General features: G+C 30.1%; 1 protein-coding gene across 1 annotated transcript in view; it reads left to right on the forward strand.

Moving 5' to 3' along the window:
* LOC136980695 (WD repeat-containing protein 43) overlaps window positions 1–19,167 on the forward strand; it is a 57,817-nt gene that overhangs the window by 33,583 nt on the left and 5,067 nt on the right. The window contains exons 10-16 of the mRNA XM_067276875.1: window positions 103–231; window positions 872–1,006; window positions 1,304–1,419; window positions 11,520–11,586; window positions 16,815–16,928; window positions 17,450–17,513; window positions 19,009–19,061. Coding sequence (XP_067132976.1) covers window positions 103–231; window positions 872–1,006; window positions 1,304–1,419; window positions 11,520–11,586; window positions 16,815–16,928; window positions 17,450–17,513; window positions 19,009–19,061 — 678 coding nt within the window. The remainder of the gene's footprint in view (window positions 1–102; window positions 232–871; window positions 1,007–1,303; window positions 1,420–11,519; window positions 11,587–16,814; window positions 16,929–17,449; window positions 17,514–19,008; window positions 19,062–19,167) is intronic.

Here is a 19,167-nt window from a genome sequence, read left to right on the forward strand (position 1 = left end):
CAAAATTTCGCTTGTAATAGAAATGTTAATAATGAATTTATTTAATTATAATCATTTTACTGAGAATTATGAATGTAATGAATTTATACTTATTTTTTTCAGTATAAACAAGTTAATAAACCAAATGAAGTTACTCACATAGTTCCTGAAATCATGCAACATCAATTACCATCAAATAGAATGAGGAAAAGGACACTATCCCAAAATAAAGAGGAAATTTCACTTAATGAGGTAATTTTATTTCTCATTTAAAAATTAACTGTTATTTACCAATTTAGAAACTATTATTAAGTGCTTTCAAACTTTCGTATGAATATTTTGTTGACATCTTGTTTAATGTATTTATGTTTGCATACACATGTAAACAAATAAATTTTCTACTGCATTTAGTGTAAAAATTTTTATTTGGATCACCGTCAAGTTAATTTTTGTGTTTTTTAATGAAACTGTTTTGGTTTAAATGCATTTATGGTACAATAAATGAAGAGTAAAGAATTGATGTGGAAACTATAATTTAATATCTACATGTTAAAAGCGAAAACACTATTGTTAAGTCGGACCAAAGTTCATGTTAGAAGGTAAAGGAAAATAACTGTAGTTGTCAAAACAAATGCAACGCGAAAACGAATGACATAACGGATCAGGTGGAATGTCCGCTGGGAAGATGGAACTCTGACAGAAGTGCTCATAAACAGTTGATCTAGGTTAAATTTTTGGAAAAGGGGAAAGATTTGACAGGTATAAAAACATCGCGTACGATCGTTATATCTAGGTACAAACTTGCTATTAATAAAAGTAAAATTTTATACTACTTTTAAGAATTTTGTTAGTTTACTATACTTTTTATTTTGAATAAAAATCTCTTTCTCAGCTATCATTAGGTGATCGGATAAATATGATAAGCAAAGTTCAACCAGAAGAGTCTTCATCATCACTATTATCAACAAACACAATGGTAGAAGTATTAATTCAAGGTCTTCAGAGTAATGACAAAGATTTATTGAATGTAAGATCATAAGTATTAATGAGTTTTACTTTATACTTTTAAAAAGTTTAAATATTTCTCAATCTTTGCTGAATTTAAATTATCAGTTTGATTTAATCTAATGATGATGGAATTCAGAAAAATAATTTTGAATTAAATAAGTAGTACATTGAAAAATAAATTGATATCTTTTAAATAAAATGCTAATATTAATCCTACTAAAATAAAATCTTAATAAAATTATTTAAAAAAAAAAGAGCAGTATGATGAAAATTCATGATCAATTTAAATAATAATTTTTAATATTTTATTTTCTAGAGAGTTTTTGACGCTAATCAAGAAATAATGACTCAAACTATAAAAATGTTGCCGATTTCTTCAATACAACCTTTATTAAAACAACTTCTTCACAGATTGCAAACACCAACTTTTGCGTAAGTAAAATTAATTTTATTAGTGTAGAAATTTGTTGTAAAGTATGTTAACAATTTAATAATTAACTATTTGATAATTATTGTTATGGTTATGTGAGATAAGCAGAGGGTCAGGGGTTTATCCTCGCTGACCACTTACACTGCATGGGTTGGCAAAACCCGATCTCTTTGTCGTTGGATGGCTAGGAGGGCAAAAAGTGAGTGGGGAGGTCGTCGGTAAGTCAACAGGCGGGTTGGATTGACAGGAGACAGGCTAACAAATAAAACATTTATTGGCTAACTAGAATAAAATACAAGGCGATTACAACTATTCTACGATACTATGCGATTAAATGCGGTTATATGCAAGTAGATATAAAGCTCTCCAAGTTATAAACAAACAGGAGGCTATGAGCTAAGCCTATTGCCGTTGCGGGAGAGAGAGTTTACATAAGTCCTAACAAAATACCTCTTGGTGTGAGATTCGACGATATAATTCGATGTATGGCAGTTGCCAACGATGTGGAAGAGTTGCTATAGGTCTTCTTCGATGGGACTTCATTCCTGGGCATGGAGAATGAATAGACACAAGTGTAAGAACAACTTCTTATGCGAGCGCCCTAAGTTTCTGGTGGTGCAAGCTTTTATAGTGTTAGTGTGGGAAGTGGTTGGTTGTTGACGATGACTTGCAAATTCTTGACAGCTAAGTGTCAACTTTCCCACCTAACTGTTGATAGTTACTGGAGACCTCTGCTTGTTTCTCCACGAGGAGTTTTTTCTATCGATGATTGTTTACAAAATTCTTGAACAAAAAAATGAAAGTTTTCTTTCATTTACAAAAATTTTCCTGCTAAAATCCACGGTCTCACAGTTATTTGTGAACATAGATTAATATTTCTGATGAAATAAATTTTTTTAACACAAAATTGATTATTAAAATCACAGTATTTTTGTTTTAAACAAAATAAATTACATAATATTAACAGTAATTTAAACAAAATCTTAGTGATGATGATAGTCAATTGAATTGATACGATAGAATTAGGGATTGCAATTGCTGGATCCCTCATCCAGCAATCCAGCTGGATCCAGCGCATTCTTCGGCCTGCTGGATCCAGCACCAAGTGCTGGATCCAGCGCTGCGGATCCGCAAATACTCAATTAACTTTCTAAATAATTGCGCAAAAGTCTACGTCGTCGCGTTCCCGCTTTGCTAACTACTGGCTGCTACTAATTACTTACTCACTACTTTACTAACAATAATAATTAAATTACTTATAAATAAACTATAGCTTAATCAATCCAGCAAAATTTAATAAAATAATAATGTATTCAATCGCTTTTAACGATCTTCCTCAGTTACAAAAAAATACAACATTAACTATAGAACATAAAATGTGTTTGGAATAAATATAGAAAGAATAGTGCTTAATTACATCCCATTTTTTTTAAACAAGATACATAGATGTACTGCCAGGTCTGATAATTTTCGTATTGTATATTGACGTAATCCCACTGTTTTCAAACTTTTAAGAAACGATAAAAAGAAAGAGGATCGGAATTCAACAACGGGCATATATTCGGTGCCTTTACACAACCAACGTTTCAATTCCAAGCTTGTTTATGTGGGTGCAACGATGCGCAGTTTAAAACAAAGGCTCAAGAGCACAAATATACAATCAGTAAGAACCTTGACAACACTGCGCTGGCATCATACGCAAGACAGAAGGATGTTAACGTCCAATGGGATCAAGCGGCAATTATAAAAACGACGACGAATAGGCAAACGGTCAAACATCTTGAGTGATCGGAAATCTGCGAGGCGCACATGACAACTGGTTGTATAAACCATAGAGATGTGGACTTATTGTCTACCATGTGGAGATCCTTTTACATTAATTAATGTTATTAACGGACAATGCTGGTTTCATTGAATCTTATATACAGGGTGTTTTTTTTTTAAACTGACGGTACTCAGAGACATCTGTAGAGCAATCTAACAGCCGGACTGTCACTAAATTTGGGAGAGTGACTAAGGACGACATGGGAAAGAGATTCCGCGAAGAAAAAAGTAGTACCCAAATTTTCTGGTAGGGGTAGACTTGGCGCTGTCGTAGCAAAACAGCTAAGAATCTGCATAAAATCCAGCTGCAATTAACAAACACACGAATGAATAATCAGACAGAGGTTTCAGTGTAATAACGAAAGTTTAATTAATCAGCAAATAACCTTCTCCCTTCTTCAATGTGATCACCGTCCTGCTGGACAACTCATTGCATCCTGAACACCGTGTTCTCTATGGCCGAGCGTAACATGTCCACAGGAATGTTCATCACAGTTCGAGAAATGTTGTCCTTCAAAGTCATCAAGTTTGGGACACTACCAAGATAGACCTTGGACTTTAAGTAACCCCACATGAAAAAGTAACATGGGGTTAGATCCGAGGAGCGAGGCGGCCATGCAAGTGGAAAAAAGCGACTGATGACCCTTTTTTCAGTGAAGTGCTGGTAGCTTTTTCACTACGAAGCGCAAATCCTCCTCTACCGGCGAATTTAGATACTACGTTTTTTCTTCGCGGAATCTCTTTTCCATGTCGTCCTTAGTCACTCTCCCAAATTTGGCGACAGTCCGGCTGCTAGATTGCTCTACAGATGTTTCTGAGTACCGTCAGTTTAAAACAAACACCGTGTATATATTTTTTCCTCTATTTATTTTGTTTATTTATCTATATTTTGTCTGTTTGGGCATTTTCCGTTAATTTTCATATTTATTTCGAACACATTTTATCTTCTATATTTAACGTTCTATTTTTTTTTTTTTTTAACTGAGGAAGATCGTTAAAAACAATTGAAAACGTTATTATTTTATTAAATTTTGCTGGATTGATAAAGATGTAGTTTATTTAACTTATTCTACTTCTAGTACATAGTTTTACATACCTATAAATAACTACAGACTAATATGTAGAGCCTATATATATGAAAACTGGTAAGACTGATAGCCACTTAGCCACTGATTATCCGTCCTTACATTATTATAATATATTAATATAAATTAATTAGTAGAATTACCTTTGCTATTATTTAACCTAAAGATTACATTATACTTATAATCTAACTAAACATTTAAAGTTAATTATCTCTATCTCAAATGTTAAACCGAACCAAAGTTAATTTTACTACCTAAATGTGTAAGAAGTTTTACTGATTTATAGTGACCAGTCTAAATAATAAAAGCTTTTAAAATATTTTTTTTAAATGTTTTATTTCATTAAAAAAACATAAATTGCAGGATAGATAGATAGATAGATAGATAGATAGATAGATAGATAGATAGATAACACTTTATTGCACAAAAAATACATCCACGTTGGATCCGCGCTGGATCCAGCTGGAATGATTTCAATCCAGCAAAAATCCAGCTGGATTCAAAACACTGCTGGATTGCAATTCCTAGATAGAATGTTATTAGATTACTTATATGAATAATTGTATCAATTGAAATTATTATGATAAAGTTAATTAGTCTGGAAAGGTTTAAACATGCCTTTTATTTATTTCAGATGATGATATACATTTATTATATGATAAACCACAGGTTCACAGCATATGGCTTGCTATTGATTTTTATGTTAATAGGTCCACCCAAGCATTTATAAATACATTAATATTATTTTAATTAAAGTCTATAATGTATTTGAGCTTAACATAGTTTTATATTGTTAGATTTGCACATAAATAGTTTTTTAACCTTTAATATGCTCAAGTAATTAGACAAATCCACTTTTTCTGTGTGTTAGCATATGGAAAAGTTTATAAATTGTGATATCTTTCTTAAAAATTGGGCTAGAATCGATCTGTTTTTTGTTTTTTTTTTAACACAAACATATCACTCTCACAATTGTTAAATTTGATATATAATACAAATTTAAAATAATTTTTAATGTTAAATTATCAAGAAAAAAATTATTTAAAAAAAATTAAAAAGATCCAATTAATTTGCAGCATTTATAAACATAGAGGCATCTGTTTTCTTTCAAACAAAACAAAGCATATATCTCTGGTTTCCCTGAATGAAAAGTTATTATCTGTTTACTTTGCAAAGTTTCACCTCCTGCTGAATTGTAGAGGATTCACAGAATATAAATCAAGCTAAATGTGAATGTATTTTTTTGCTTTAAAAAGTGACTATTGGACACTATATATTATTTGAATGAATCTATATATATAATCGAGACGAGTTGATAATAATAATAATAATAATCAGTGCAGAGCCCAAACAGTTAGGAGTTGAAAGTTGAAATTTGGTACACAGTTAGGGTACATCACGAGAACGCACACTAAGAAGGGATTTTTTGAAATTCCTCCCCACAGGGGAGAGGGACAGGATTAAGGCTTAACACTTCCATCAACAATGGAAGTGTCAAGTAACAATGGAAGTGTTAAGAGAAAGCGACGTGCAAGACGCAGATGCAGTTGTTTTTATTTTTCGGGAAATCGAACATATTTTTAGACCCATCTAAAAATTCTCTAATTAGTCTGGAAACAGGGGAACCCAATTCTTGCATTCTGTAAAAACGGGTAAGGTTGACTATAACATAATAATCTTAATCTTTACTATCTTTACTTTTGCCCGAGCAACACCGGGCCTACCTGCTAGTATTACAATAATTGACTAAAATAAGCAACTAATTATTTTTTCTCCCTGGCCCACCAGTTGCCAAGCAGTTTTGTTTCCTGAACACTGTGGGTTCACCAGGATGGGCTGGCCATGTGGAGTTTTCCAGGTTATGTCTGTAATGCCTGAATAGGGGCCAGTTACCCTTAAAAGACCACCCGGAAGGCATTTCCCTAGGCAGATTGCCCAAGTGTTGCGTTGCTGTAACTTAATAAACAAACAAACACCCCACCTCAATTACACAACCAAATGTGATGAGTTTTACAGAAAAATTTATGGCAGATTACAGATATTTCTGTTCAGATACCTTTTAGTCTAAATAAAGTCACTTAATTAGAAATTACCAAAATTAAGAGTTAAAAAATGACAAAAATTGCAACTTTTTAACATTTAATATTTGTTTACATTCTAACTCTGATGGCATGACCTTGAAGAGGTGTGTCTTTACCCAGAGAAATCTAGAATAGACTGTTCTGAACAAATGCTCATTTGTTGAACTGAAGTCATTTGTAATAGAAATTACCAATTAGAGCTTAAAAAGTGTTTAAACAAGAACTGTAAAAGCCAATTAACGGCAAGAAGGCTTACTACAGGGAGGCAACTTTTCATGGGATTATTTTTAACAAGAGAGAAGTAACAATGTTCTCATTTGTCAGAGTCATCCAGCTAAGACAACAGCCAATAAATACAAGCTTAAATCATGACAAACTCATCTCCAATTGATTTAATTAATTTATTACTTAATATCAAGTACTCCACACACAAACGGAGAAACCACACTACTTAATATCAAGTACTTAGTTCATGTATCTTTTAGCTAAATACTATACTTATTGAAAAACAATTAACCTGATTAGGCTTGAGCAATACTTAAGTTGTACATCCTAAGATAAATTATTGTATATACAAAATAACTGTGTCAGAAAAATGGTTATAGTTGAATTCAAAATACTCCTTTTTTTCAATGAATGTATGTTTTAAGTAAACAAATGCTAACTTCTATCAAATATTGAAGGTGTATTTTTAGAACATAATAATAATAATAATGTTAATGTAACCCTTGGTGCCAAGATGATGGCACTTCCGGTCGCCATCTTGATTTACTCTGGAGACTGCACATTTTGCAATGTTTTAGAAGGTGATTACGTGACTCCTACTCTATACTAAGCTACTATTACTATAGTAAATTAAACAAAACAAAAAAAAAAAGGTACTCACAAAGGTACTTTCATTTTCCTTTCTTACATTTCTTCGCTACTTTGGTACAGTGACCTCCGCTCGATAAAGTTCTTTTTTTCGCTGATTTCTTTTCAGCTGCTGCTTTAGATGACTTCTTATTTGTATTTTTTATCACTTTTGTTGTTTCCTTTTCAGATGTCTTCTTTGATTTCTTTTTACTCTTTGTATCAATCTTTTGAACTGGTGCTGATGGTACAGCCTCAGGTTCGAGCCATTGTGGAGTTTGTCCTGTTCCAGGATAAATCTTTGCCGGGTGATTTACAAATATTTGGAATCTTTCACCGGGAGTTTTTTGCAGCCAATCCATTAACTTTTTGTACATGAACATATACATATATGAGTCTGACAAATCACTGGCATAATGCTTTGGCAAGTGTTTTTTATTTTTCAAATAACCCTGTAATTGTTCTATATTTTGAGTGTGGTCGCCAGTAATTGAATTTACAAAATTTTTAGAATGTTTTATAATTCTGTGTTCTATTTCCACGCCTTCAATGTCATCAATGTGATTATACCCCTTCCATTCATCTGTTATTATTAAACTTCCTGATTTAACGTATTTGTAAACTATCCAATTTAAAGTTTGTTTGGATCTATTATTCACCTGACAAATGAAACAGTTTTTGTCTTCTTGCATATTCCTCAAACCCATTTAGTCGATTTCATTAAACATCCTTTTTCATATTTCCTTTTACATGTAACGGTTTTGTCAATTTCGACAGTCGTATTTGACCCACCTATTTTGATGCTTGTCAATGTTACTTAGTGAAATCATCATTATTAAACATATATGATTTGACCAATCTCCACTGGCTTTTCGAGAGATTGCTGCAGCTAAACCAGGTGTCGTTGCATTACATTTGAGACATATATAGTGCCATATGAAGGACAAAATAGTACCCCAGGATAAATGGCCGAATTTACTCCTAAAAGTTCCTTCATACACTGAATATTTAATCCCACATAAACTGCATCTAAGAAAACATTCTTGTCTTTCTCTTCTGTAATATATTTTACATATTTTATTACACGTAGAACAACTTGATTCTATCTGTTGTATACCTAACTTGACTGCAAATTTAAAAGCATTATCTATAGCTGGATTCAAACCTAATTCTGAATAATCATATTCCATTAATTTATAGAACTGCCGTGTAGAACATTTTGCCCAAAATTCATCTGAATTCAAATCTACTTCACCCATTTTCTCAATGTTAGCAATTAATTAAAAAAATTAAAATGTATTGTAAAAATTACACAGAAACTATTAATTAAATATTAATTTAAAAAGTAGTATTAAAAAATTTACCAATTTAACACTTTAGAAATTAATTCTTTAAACAAAATGTCAAAATTAGCATTTAGAATGACTTTCACCACTGAGAACACCCTTCTCTACAGATCTAATTTGCGTATGGCGACGTTAATTCTCCAAATCCAACGTTACAATGATTAAATTTGCATAAAGTGTCATAGTATTTTTTTCCGAATCATTGATCATATTTACATGTTATGTGACTATATTTTCTAGTAACTCCCTCTATTAAATTTGACTCTGAACACTCGTATTTGAGATTACCGGAATTGCCGCCATCTTGGCACCAAGGGTTACATTAACCAATAATAATTATTATTATTTTTGTGTTCTAATAATAATTATTATTAAAAAAATCTTCAAATATTAACATTGAAATAATGCACTCCAAAGAAAACATTAATTAAAACAGTATAAATGTTGAAGATTGAATACATTTGTTAATATTTGAATTATTTAAAAAATGTGATTTAGGTTAAAATTTATAATAAAATAATTAAATTTATTAAAACTTTGTACAAAATAAACATATTTAAAGAAGCAAATATTAAATATTTTTAAAATTCAAAATATTAATTAGTATACAATGATTCATAAGTAACCCGAATTTTTAAAATAAGGTCTCATCGATTAATTGTAAAACAATTAATTGATGAGGCCTTAGTTTAATTATAGCAGTATATACAGTATTATGAATAATAAGTCTATATTATAAGGAATCTCAATCACTTATGTTTCAAAATATTTATTTATTACTATTTATGTTATCATACCATGATACATTGTAATTAATATGTAATTTGCTTCACTGTATCCAATTTTAAACAAATAGGAAAAAGTATTTGACAAGATTTAAATCCTGGAAAGATGTAATTAATTTATTGCATTTTCCAAAAAGTTTTTTTTGTGTATTTTATTTTGTTTTATCCTGTACTAAGTTATTTAATTAGTTTTTAAATTTTACTAATTTCAGATTTATATAATATGTACAAAAATGATTATTACTGTATTTTATTGTGTAGTACTAAGCTATTATATTAATAACAAAGCTAACCACTGCCATATGCTATCGGGCTATATAACAGCTAGATTAATAATAATTTACCAAATAATTTGACCCTAGAGGGAAGTGCTAGGTGCCATTTCGTAATAAATTTAATAATTATAATTTTAATTATTAGGACCTTGAATAAGTTCTCACTGTTTTTTTGTGAAAATTAATGCTTTATTTAAAAAAAGTCATAAAAAACATTCACTGAAAGTATTGTCCATTGCTAGCCAGTACTTTTTCCCATTGTTCTGGCAGCATTTGAATTCCACGTCAGAAAAACAACGCGTCTTTTGAGGCTATCCAAGAATCGACCCATTTTTTGGCATATTCATAAGAATGGAAGTGCTGCTCAGCTAGACCGTGTGCCATCAATCGGAACAAGTGATAATCTGAAGGGGCAATGTCTGGTGAATAGGGCTGGTACGGTAGTACTTCCCATTTAAGCATTTCCAAGTAGGTTTTCATCGGTTGTGCAACATGTGACCGAACGTTGTCATATTGCAAAATCACTTTGCCGTGTCTCTGCTCGTATAGCAGCTGTTTTTCCTTCAATGCTCGGCACAAACACATCAATTGTAGTCGATAGTGATCTCCCATGATGGTTTCGTTCAGTTTGAGCAGCTCATAATAAACTACACCCAGCTGATCCCACCAAATGCAGAGCAGAAGCTTCGAACCATGGATATTCATTTTTGCCAATGATGTTGATGCATGGCCAGGCTTACCCCCACGATCTTGTATGCTTAAGGTTATTGTAGTGTATTCACTTTTCATCACCAGTCATGATACGATGCAAAAAACCTTTCCTTTTCTGCTGTTGAAGTAGCTGTTCACATGTGAAAAGATGCCATTCAACGTCTCTCGGCTTCAACTCATATGGCACCCAATGTCCTTGCTTTTGAATCATTCTTAATACTTTCAAACGCTTCAAAACTGTTGTGTGATCAACTCCTAATGATTCTGCAAGTTCAGCCAGTGTCTGACATGAGTCTTCATGAAGTAATGCCTCCAATTTTTTGTCTTCAAACTTTTTTGGTTTGCCAGAGCATTCTTTATCTTCAACATCAAAATCATTATTTTTGAAGCATCTAAACCAATCTCTGCATGTTGTTTCCAATAGAGCATGTTCACCATAAATCTCAAGAAGAATTCTGTGTGCTTCATCTGCAGATTTTTTTTGAATAAAACAGTGCAATAAAATTCCCCGTAAATACTCTTTTTTGGCATGAAACTCGACATGTTTAACACTATGAAAAAAAAGGTTGTTTACACTTTGGCGAAATGACATATACTGAATTTTAAGCTTGCTTATAGTACTTCCTTACAGATGTGCCACCATCTTTAACTATATGCATGCAGTTCTGGTAATGTCATCTGTTGGAAAACAGTGAGAACTTATTCAAGGCCCCAATAAATAATTTAGATTAAACTGGAAGAAAAGAATTGGTCTGGAGTGGGACTTGAACCCACAACTGCTTACCGTAAGTGGCAGTTGGCTTTGTTATTACTATGTATCAGGTTTTTGATGTGTTGTTTGTCTATTATATTTATTTATTTAAATTGTATTAACTTCAGTTTTTATGTAATACTATAACTTGTAACAAACTAAGGTTCATACAACAATTGAAGAATTGAATATGTAATTTGTACCATAAATGTAAATAAATATAAAAATATATTTATAATTAAGATCCTTTAATTTTATTTGTGATTAAATACATTTGAGTTTTTAATCTTAAAATTATTTGTGCGCATTTGAAAAATTAAAACTATGAGATATTAATTTGTTGAATATGTTTTGTTAATCTTTCCTAAATATTTTTGTATTTTAATTTTTAGGAATCGTATAAAATATTTAAAATGGTTGAAAACTATTTTATTATTTCATACTACGTATGTTTCAAAGGTATGTATTGACTATATTAAATATTAATTTTGTAATATTTTTACAAATTATTTTGAAAATTTATAAGATATCCTGCAAATAATTGAACAGTAGTGCTTTATACTTCAAATTTCATTCATTCCAGGAGGCCATTCTAACACCAATTTTTCCCATTAGAAATAATGGAAAGTGAATTAATTCATTCCCAGACTCTAAATAACACTCATTTCTATAAACTTAAAACTGCAAATATACATAATTTAAGGTAAAAATAACACAATTAAATGCTTTAAATAACAGATTAAAACATGAAGACAATAAATAAAATACTGTATAATAAAATGATAATTGCATTTACTGGATTACTGTGGATTTCAGCATCTTAACATGTTAACTGCCACCTATAATATGATATTTTGCATCTGCAGGCCACAATGAGAAAATTTGATATTTAATATTTTATTATAATATAAATAGAAGGGTCGTTATATAACAGTCAGTAGAGTGAAGATTAAAAAAATATATGAACGACAACTGATTGTCGTATGGCCTCAAACCGGAGACTATAAGACCACGGGCTATTTAATATTAATTACTTTATATGTAACAAAAGAGAATAATTAAACTAGTTTTCAATATTTTTTTCTTTTTTAACTATTCACTATTAAAAAAACACCATCAGATAAAAAATAGCTTTTTATTAAAAAAAAAAAGACCATCGGCCATTGAAAAACTTCATGAGGCCATAGAATGGCTGGGTGTCAAACGAGTTCATGAGCTCCTACAATGGCGAATGGTTGAAACCAACTTCATAGATGTCTGCAAGAGGCCACTACTAGGTTGGAAAAGAATGTCTTATGAAGTCAGGATAATTTAACCTCGAGTGAAACTACATTGGTTATATGACGACAGGCTGTTGGATGGCTCTGCGCAGCCCTAATTAGTACAACAACTGGCGCATCAGATGGCTCTGTATGGCCTTAATTAGTATGTCAGCCGACGCGTTGGATGGCAGTTAATGTGTTAAACGTGACCATCCAATCTACCGCAGGTATACTGCTTAAAAGCTTTCAGATAAGCTTCCCTTTTCACCTCAATCCTAGATATTACAACTTTTATCTTAGACTTAGTTGCTTCCTCTCATTTCTTAGATGCTATGGTTTATAAGTAAAGGTCAAACAAATTTTTTGTGTATTTTTAACAGTTGTTCTTTCTTTTAATTAAGTCACACATCTGTTTTAACAATTGTGAAATTTAACATATTGCTAATGCAAGATTTTATTGTTTGTTCACAAATTTATTTAAAAACTTTTTACTTAACCTTTTGTTTGAATAAAATCAAGTTGAAACATCTTTAGATAAAAAGAATATCAGGCATATTATATTTTGAGTTTTGGAAAAGATCAATAAAAAAAAATATTTATATTTTATATGGAGAAGATACCCCTAAACTTTGAATATGTCGAATATGGTTTAAAAAGTTTCATTCAAGAAATTATACATACATACATACACACACAGTCAAACCTGTCTGTAACAGAACCTGTATATAGCGAAAACCTGTCTTTAAAGGAAAATTTCTTTGATCCCTTGAATATTTTGCAAAAAGTAATGTAAATTAACCTGTATATAGCAGAACCTGTCCAGCGTACAAACGGAAAGGAAAATTGGGCTGTATAACAGAAAATTTGGTATCTATCTCCAATTGAACATGAATTTAACAAGAAGTTTACAAGCCTAGCATGTATAAATCATAAAAAGGTCAAAAAATACACATACCCAATACGGAATAGCAAAATTGACTACTGTATTACAGTAATTTTATTGGGATTTGAAAGGAAAGTTTTTGAGTATTTTTATTAACAGTTGTTTTTACTTAACATAAATGTGATGTAATTATAAATTGTGAAATTTAACACAGTATTCCTGATGTGACATTGCATTCTTTGTTTTGAAGCTTATTTTAAACTTTTTTACATCACATTTCATTTGAATAAAAAGTGGAAATGTCTGCAGATAAAGTGCACATCAGGTATATTATGATGCTTTTTAAGTTTCGTAAAGGATATCATGCTATACAAACAGTAAAAAATACTTGTACTGTGTATGGGGAAGAAGCTTCTAAACTCTGAATGTGTCAAATGTGGTTTTGAAAGTTTCATTCGGGATGTTTTGAACAAAATGATACAAATTGTATGGACCCCCAAAAGCTGTTTAGGAGAAATTGCAGGAAGAAATTGTTAAAGATTGATGAAAGACTCATGAATTTGCAACAAATCTTAGTGTGTCACAGACGTGCATTGTTGAAACATTTCATCAACTCGAAATGGTTGTAAAGCATGCTGATGATTGTGTTTCGCACAAAGATTTTTTTTGCGCTTATGAAAAAACAAACAAACTGAATTGAGTATAATTTTGTTGAAGGTTTTATTTTTAAATTGGTTACTTGTTTTTATCTTAGAGAATTTTTTTACGGATGAATGAAAAATTAAAGTTAAAATAAAAATATTTGTTATTAATCGAAAATTTGTTCTAGTGGATTGTTTGGTCAAGTACTTGAGGTACCACTGTATTTGATTAATGCAATTTTGATATATGTGGTAACACTGAGAAATTTATTAATTGCATTAATCAAGGATACCTGTAGTAGGTAACCTGTATATAAAACCAAAAGCACTGAAAATATATGTGTAATGCAAGAGCAACAGATGACTTGAACACATAACAAATTGCATTTACATTTCAACCACATTTTTTCACTGCAAGCACAGTTCAAACTTTGAAGCAAATTTTTCTCAAATTTAACATTTGAACTATCAAGATTCAAATTTACTCATTTGAAGTTTGAGGTACAACTGTAATTTATAAATTTTATTAAAATTAATAGTTATATTAGTTAGTTTTCAGAGAGAATGTTTACAGATGCTTAGATTTAGTGTTTCATAAATAAAAAGTTACAATAATATAAAATTATTGAATTATTGTTAGGAGGCATTTCTTCTATAGTTATCAAGATCTTTAAATGCCATAATATGTTCATCAGAAAGCTTTCAAAGATGGAAAAAAGCAATTAGACCAGATTTCAAGTTTTAATTCTTTTTAATAAGTAATAAATTTTGTTATTACATATAACATTTGAGTTTTTTAATATAAGTTAGTAGGCATACAAAATATGCTAATTTCTGCAATTCCAGTAACCTTTCAACAGTGGGATAGTCAGGTATGGTGCTATCCCAAAGTAGTGGAGAATAAACATGGGAAATTTTTAAAGTATTTTTTAATGCCTTTGTTCTCATTACCGTTTCGGAAAAAGATTTTGTAAACAGTTATGTCTAGTAAAGAAAAGTCTTTTTTGTTGTTACATAATTCATTTTTTATGTGATATTTTTTTTCCGATAGTTTTTGGTGATACCCCCAAAAGGATTTAACCGATATATACGTCCCTCACCACTGCCACACAATCGCCCTTGATGGATATATACGTCGGTCCCTGCAGAGCGGTTAATTAGAGATGATTTGCACTGTTCATTTGAAAGTTTTCAATAATAATAATTGTCATTTTTGTAATGTTAATATATAGTCAGTCTAATGTGCGATTTATAATAAAACTAAAATAAAACAGAATTGAGATTTCTGATTTTTAAAGCAAATATTAAGCTTATCTGTCTTATTATAATTTTGTTAATTGTTATAAATAGTGATGCAATTGGATTGATATTGGGAAGTCAGTCAGAAAATGGATGTGCAATTCTGGAGAAATTTGACAATAAAATAAAAGATATATAATAATTTTACAGTTTGAAAGCCTTTTTAATAGAGAAGAAATTTGATGTAATATCTGATATAGAATTAGAGGGGACGGTGTTTCATAGTATCTTACTCCTAGATTTTTTTTACTGAAAAAGCTTTAGAATGATAAAAACTGATATAAATATGAGCTGATTTATATGTTCTATTTTATTCTAAAGATTATAAAAATTATAAACATGCTGAATTTGCATGTTTAGTTTTAGTACTTTATAATTTATTTTAGGCTTGGTAAAGGATTGCACAACAAATTATATACAATATACAGTCAAACCTGTTTTTGTGCGGTCTTTTTCTGTGCGATTTTTATTTGTGAGGTATATGAAAATTTCAATCAAATTGGAACATAATTGACTCCTGTAAAATTTTTAAAAACTCTATTGGTTGTTTTCTATGACATCAGCAGGTTTTTTCATTTTTTATTCAGTAACATTTTTTTCTCATACGTTTATTTCGGTCCCCTCTTATTTTAATAGCATAAAAACCATAAATATTATGTTATATTTGAACAGATGCATAAGTTAGCTCCCCTCCAGCTTTAGACTGCAGGTGTGAAATTTCACGCCTTGTTAAATGAAATAACACTTCCTGCAGCTATATTTATCAAATAAAATCATTATTTAACGATTATTTTTAACTTTTTAATGTTAGATTAGTATTTAAGTGGAAATAATTAATTAATATAAAAATTAAAATTCTTAGAGGATTTTTTTCCCTATTAGGTGTTGCAGAAAAAGGCCCAAGGAGTTAAAAAAGCAATTTCTAGTTATTTCGTACGGTTTCGAGTTATTTTCTACGTGAGACTTTTTTTATGCGGTCCCTATTCACTGCATAAAAAAAAATATTTTTTTAATTGTGTTGCGAAAACTATTTTTTATAGCCACTCATGAAGTTTCACGTGATTTTTTTTTTTAATGCATTTTCTTTTATGCGGTCCCTATCCCCCGCATAAAAACAGGTTTGACTGTATATCTTTTTATAAAATTAAACTAGTAGTAATAAATCATAGGATGAAAGGAACATATATGCAATGTTTCTCTCTCTCCCTCTCTCTCTCTCTATGTATGTATGTATATATAAACATGAAAACTTACATATTATAAAGCATAAAAGCAGAAAAGAATCAAAAATTTTGATTACTTGAATAAATTATTTGTTCATTAGCAATCAATAATGTACTTTTCTTAAAATAGTGTTTTATTTTAAGAAAAGTTAATTCAAAATAGTGTTTTATTTTGAATTAACATATGCAAAGAATAAATTTGAATTTTTATCATAAAGAACAAACTTTTTAGAAATACATTTGCCATTTTTAACTCATCATTTAAATTCTTAAATGTAGAAAGCAATAAATTAAAACAATATGTTTTTGAAAAGATTATTATTTGCAAACAATTTATTTTCAATTTATAAATTAATAAATTCAATTTTTAATTATGTAGTGCCAAGAATTAGATGATTTGCTTATACCAGTTAGTCATCTTCTAGCATCCAGGAGTGAGAGTTTTCAAAAGTTGCTCCAGCTCAAAGGAAGATTAAGCGTAATATTATCACAGGTATAATTTTATTTATTATAAATACACCTTGTAAAATTTTAGATTAATTATCTTTATTTCATTCATAAAATCCATAAAATTCTTGCTGTTTGAAAATAGTTTTCGAACTATTGGAATTTTGTGATTTATATAGATAATAAACAACTTTAAGCCTGATGTGTATATAATGAATTACTAATGATAGCCCAATCTTTAAGGCAAATTAAATGATTAATATAATTTGTCACTAGAGTGAGGCATCATCTCTTTATTAGTTAAGAGATGGCACCTAATGCCTCACTCCAGTGACAAATTACTTTATATTAATCATTTAACTAGCCAAATTATAGCCCACTCTTTAAGGCAATCTTGGTAATTCATTATTTTGTGATTTGTTCAGATTTAGTCTTTGTGCTACTTCTAAAGATGAGCTATTTAGCTCAAAAGTACTAATGCATTTTTTGAATTTTTCTGTACTAGAGAAAGTAGCATGGAATCATCAAGTTTATAAATCTAATCTATTATCCATTTTCCATTTGTAGATGGAATTAAGAAAATATGGGACATCAGAAGTATCAACTGAACCTCTCATTTTACATCAAGAAGGTAATGATTTTAAATATCTATAATATATAATAAATAAATCATTTATATAATGAAATTCCAAGTTATACAAACAATCTAGTCTTTTTTAGTAGTAAAAACAAAAATTTTTATTGTATCTTCACTTTATTTCTTCAAATCATTCTCAATTGTTTAGAGTGAACAAGATGGATTTTAAATGCAGGTATACCTCGAGTTACGTCATTTGTCAAAAAAGTATATGGAAAAATAAAAATCAAGTTTAAGTCATTTTATTTGACTTTACATCCATCCACCGCAAATATTGATGTTGTGATATCACTAGAAAAGCGTTAAAAGCACATAAAATCATATTAAAATATGTACATTTACAGTAAATGTTAACATAATCAACATAAATCGTAGAGAATGAAACATGAAAACATCTGTTTCTCTGTTGTCGTCTTATTTAGCGGTCTTTAAGTGCTTATTATTGGCATTTTCCACCGTAGTTTTTACTTACGTCGCCTCTCCTGGAACCAATTATCGATGTAAGGCGAGGTATACCTGTACATGTCCAAAAATATATTCAATTTGATCTAAGAAAGTTTTCTTGCAAATACTGTCAACTCACCTTAAAATGAATTTTGCTGTTGCCATGCAAAATGCCATTATCACAAAGTTAGTTTTCACATGATAAAGCAAACAAAACTTTTAAAGTTCAGTTTAACAAACTCTAGAAAATTACCTTCACAATCCCCAAAAGTAACCTTATTTCCAATAATTTTTGCTTTTTGAAGTGAACAATAAAAAGTGGTACTGTAATAAATATTACATTATGAGTAGACTAGATTTTCTTCTAGTAAGCAAAAATGGGTTCATTCTCCAATTGTAGAGTAATTCAAACACTTGGTTTTAGTGAACTATTCCAATATACTCAGAAAGTAAGGGCTTAAGTTTAAGGATGCCTACACCTTTAAATGAATGAAGCTCCAGGCAAACACGTGCTAGTTTGCATATCAGTGATGCCAGGTTTGGCTACTTTGTTTTTACTCTTTTGGCTATGCATGCCATACCCTGCACTATAGTCAGGATTGGTCAGGAGGAAGTTACTTGACAAAAGTAATGATTCTGCAAATGAAAGAGAGACTGATAGTGATTATCAGCTGTCTAAGCCTTTCAAGGATGCATTGGATGAAGTAGACACTATATGCCACTGTCTGCAGTTTGAAAAAATATGTATGTATTTTTTCCAATTGCAAATGACATCTTTAGATACTCATCCTTCAACAGAAAAAATCATGGATTTCCTTTGGCTTTGTTTTGTTTAACCATTCTGAGATACTGTTCTGCACTTAAATATCATTTCCTCTTCACTTAGAACATTAGCCATTTATGTTTTGTAAATAAATTTAAAATATTATAATTTAGAGATTTTGATTGAAATCCAGAGTAATAATAGATAAAATAAATTTAAAAGAAAATGTTCATTGTATAGAAATAATAGTGTTAAATATATATTTTTTAAATTACATTGTAGAGTCATCATCAGAAGAAGAAATTGATTTTTTGTTGAGTCATTCAGAATCAGATGTAAGTATGATGATATACTTTCATTTTGATATTTGATTAATTATTCCAACATACCAATAAAAAGTAATCTTGAAGTCCATATTATAGTTATATAAATATATTATAT

The sequence above is a fragment of the Centruroides vittatus genome, unplaced genomic scaffold (genome assembly GCF_030686945.1).
Source record: "Centruroides vittatus isolate TY-2023 unplaced genomic scaffold, ASM3068694v2 contig_717, whole genome shotgun sequence".
Classification (NCBI taxonomy): Eukaryota; Metazoa; Arthropoda; class Arachnida; order Scorpiones; family Buthidae; genus Centruroides; species Centruroides vittatus.